Below are 3883 nucleotides of genomic sequence, written 5' to 3'. Positions count from 1 at the left end.
TGAGATAATCTCATTCTTTAAGCCATTGTGATTTGGATGCTGTGATTTGCAATCAACAGCATCCTATGGGTATATATTTCAAAGAGGACTATCATAGTATCCAAAAGAGCTCACATCCTCCCATAGAGACGTGTGTCGTATGTTTAGTATCACATTTTATAAGGCATGTGGTAATATGACAGTAAATATAGAGGAGATGGTCAGTATGTTGGAATCAGGAAACCTGTCACAATGGGAACAATTGAATGAATGTAGATGCTGCGTCTGGAGAAGAGATAAATTAGAAGATGAGAAAAGTATTGTCAAATATTTAAAGGACTTTACCATGAATGGGAAAACACTGTTCTGTGGGACCTCCCAGATCAAACATGACAGAGTTTATTTTCTCTCCTGTCATCTCACCCACTGTGAATGGGGAGAAATGTGTGAAATGGGGCAGGGAAGTATAAGTGAAGAAAGGATGAACTCAAAGCTGCCATGATGGCCTGGAGAGCCTATAGCTTTTATTTCCTAGATTTGATTATTGCTGGGAGGGAAGCAGAAACAAGAAAATGTTTTTATTATCTTCTTAACTTTGGAGCAATGTTATACATTGCCCAAGATGTTAACAAAGGGAAACATACCTCAAAGAGATGGGGTATATAAATACTGGTTATACAGCGACAAATGAAAAGATTTGAACTTGAAAGGGAAAGAACAGGGTGCAAGAAAAAGCAGAAATGCTTATCTGAATAGGATAATGTCTAGGTGCTAAGAGGATTTAAAGATGAATACAGCTCAATCCTCAACCCCAGGAAAGCCCTCATTCCAGGGTAGGAAGTCAAAAAGAAAGGCTAAACCCCATGAGGTTGGCAGCTTTGGACTGAACCCATACCTAAATCAGGATCACTAATAGACGTGGCTCTGCCCTCTCTGGCTTTGGTTCCCCAACCATACTACAGCATCCTCTTCTTAGCCATATCATGCAAGTGATGTAAAGATTGTGTGCAGAAAGCAAAATAGTTCTGATTATCCAAGGAGCATTTGGTAGAAAAGGAACAAATCAAAGGAAAATACTCTTATGGGAAATATTTAGACAATATTAAAAATGAAAAAAGAGTTATGTAATAAAAACTCATTGTTTATGAAAAAATATTAAAAATAAGACTACTTCCAAAATACCACCATGGAAAATGAGGCATAGAGGCAGGGAACAGAAAAAAAAATGTGATTGCTCTAGAATTCAGATGAAAGTGTAGGCCATTCTTCACAGATATTCATCCACAGATGAGGAATTCTCCAAGTTTTCCCTTGTGATTATATCAGACCCTGAATTTCAAATTCCATCCACATCTCCTGCCTCGAAACTTGGAGTCAGAGGAACCGTCTATTGACCAGGCTCTGCCCCTCACTTGCTCTTTTTTGTTGAGCAAGTCAGTTCTCTCTGAGTTTTTTCACTTGCAAACTGTTTAATATAATAATAATATATCCACTGTCAGTCTTCTGAGAATGAGACAGAAGTGTAAAAGTGCCTAAACACAACACCTGACACAGGAGAAGTTCTGTAGAAATACTAGCTTAATCTCAACTGCCACACTCAATAAATATTTTTCATTGTTTCTCACATGGAAAAACAAAAGTTCAGAGGGAAGATCTGTCATTTAAAGTCAACCTATTTTAAGTTCACTCCCTGCTGGAAATCACTAGGCGCTTGCCTAATCTCTTCCTGGCTGCCTGCATCTCCCGGTTCCTCAGGGTGTAGATGATGGGATTGAGCATGGGGGTCAAGACAGTGTAGCTGATGGACACAGTCTTGTCCATGGGGAATGAAGTGAATGGCCGGGCATAGATACAGATACAGGGAATGAAGATCATAGACACAACGATGATGTGGGTGGTGCAGGTGGAAGCTGCCTTCCTCCTCGCCTGCCCAGACTGAGACCGCAGCATCACCAGGATGACAGTATAAGAGATCAGAAGGAGGAGGAACCAAATGAGGGCCAGCATCCCACTGTTGGAGATCATAAGGAACTCCAGGAGGGAGGTGTCTGTGCAGGCAAGCCTCAGCATTTGTGGAATGTCACAGTAGAAGTTATCCAGGGTGTTGGGGCCACAAAAAGGCAGTGGGAGCATCAGAACCAGCTGGACAATGGAGTGGACAAAGCTCCCTACCCAGGCAGCCACCACCAGCCCCACACACACTCGAGTGTTCATGATGGTGATGTAGTGGAGGGGCCGGGAGATGGCTATGTAGCGGTCATAGGCCATCACTGAGAGGAAGAAGACAGTCCCACCTCCCAAGAGGTGGAAAAAGAAGATCTGGGCCATGCAGCCATGGTAGGAGATGGTCTTGGTCTCATGCAAGAAGTCCACTAACATCTTTGGAGAAGTGACTGTGGAATAGCAGAGGTCTATGACAGCAAGATTTCGCAGCAGGAAATACATAGGTGTGTGGAGCCTGGAATCAGAGGTCACTGTGATCATGATGAGGAGGTTTCCCATGACAGTGGTGGTGTAGACTAGCAGAAACACCAGAAACAAGAAGAGCTGGAGCTCCTGAGTCTGTGAGAGCCCCAGGAGGACAAATTCTGACACCCACGTGAGGTTCCCTGATGCCATGGTGTCTTCTCCATACACCTAAGTAACACAAACGACAGACCTCTGTCTGAAGTTGCTGCTCACCTTTCAAGTGCTCAGGGGCTCAAAATGATTTGTCCAAGTCCAGAAGATGGACATTCTCATGTGCATATCATAATACCGGGTGCTGATCTAAGTAGTCCTTCTCTAGACAGGTCACTAATTGGTGCTGGAATACATATTCATGAAATAGCTTAAAGCTGTCAAAAGACACATGCAACCTGCCTTTCAAATATTCAGTGTGACATAGTGGTAGCAAGACACTTGGAGTCCAATAGAAACAGTCAAAATTTCAAGCTTCTACATCCTTGAGATTTGACCTTCAGCAAGTCACTTAATCTGAGTCCTAGGTTCTACATCTATAAGAAAATGTTTTCCCTATGAATTGTCTAGGGAATTAAATAAAATAACACATAAATTTCATAGAACAGTATCTGGAATAATAAATGGCAATCAGTCTTCTCTGTACAGTCTCTTACTCTAAAGCCCTCCTCCCTTTTTCCAGTCTTTAATATCAATACATTTTTGTACCAGTAGTTTTTCATGTAACAGTTAACACATCATAACGTTAACAAACATTTCATTTGTCTATGATTTTCCTCCACTATTGAACCATACTGTGTTACAGACATAGGTCTTGATTTCACAATTTGTATCCTTGCTCATAGTGCATGATAGGTACCTGATGTTAACTGCTTTGGTTGTTCAGTTGCTAAGTCATGTCCAACTCTTTGTGACCCTGTGGACTGCAGCATGCCAGGCTTCGTTGTCCTCCACTATCTCCCGGAGTTTGCTCAAATTCATGTCCATTGAGTCAGTAGTGCTATCTAACCATCTCATCCTCTGCTGCCCCTTCTCCTTTTATTTTCAATCTCTCCCAGAATCAGATTCTCTGGGTGCATGAAAAGCTACTGTATGTGCAGGTCCTGGAAGGGGAGCCTCTGGACACAGTTGCACCCTGGGATATTTCATTTCTCCCCATCCCCAGCAGTAGGTGGCTCCTTACTGGGTAAGGCCCCCCAGATCACAGGTAGATACAAGAGTCAGAGGAGTAACTACTTCATTAGTGGAGAAACAAATGATGCATATATTGCTTCAAGACTAGAACTCTTCTGAAAGGACAGCAATTCCAGAAAATTATATTGAATCCAAGGGTAGAAGAGAAAAAATGTTGAAAAAAAATGGAAATAGATGAAAACTCTAAAGGAAGGAAGCAAACTATAAGGGAGGAAAATAGGGGAATAAAATTAGTAAAGGAAGGAGAGAT

General features: G+C 42.0%; 1 protein-coding gene across 1 annotated transcript; it reads right to left on the bottom strand.

Annotated features, from left to right (window-relative positions):
* Positions 1 to 1662: 1662 nt before the first annotated feature.
* On the bottom strand, positions 1663 to 2598 carry OR4D1B (olfactory receptor family 4 subfamily D member 1B). The gene has a single exon (NM_001389913.1). It carries the CDS (start codon positions 2596 to 2598, stop codon positions 1663 to 1665), a length of 936 nt encoding a protein of 311 aa, NP_001376842.1.
* Between the last annotated feature and the right edge of the window lie 1285 nt (positions 2599 to 3883).

This window comes from Bos taurus, chromosome 19 (assembly GCF_002263795.3).
Source record: "Bos taurus isolate L1 Dominette 01449 registration number 42190680 breed Hereford chromosome 19, ARS-UCD2.0, whole genome shotgun sequence".
Taxonomy (NCBI): Eukaryota; Metazoa; Chordata; class Mammalia; order Artiodactyla; family Bovidae; genus Bos; species Bos taurus.
This window is presented reverse-complemented; position numbering and strand designations above follow the sequence as displayed.

Bases quoted from the DNA above. Each gene is read 5' to 3' on its own strand.
- OR4D1B (NM_001389913.1), bottom strand. From the start codon at position 2,598: ATGGCATCAGGGAACCTCACGTGGGTGTCAGAATTTGTCCTCCTGGGG.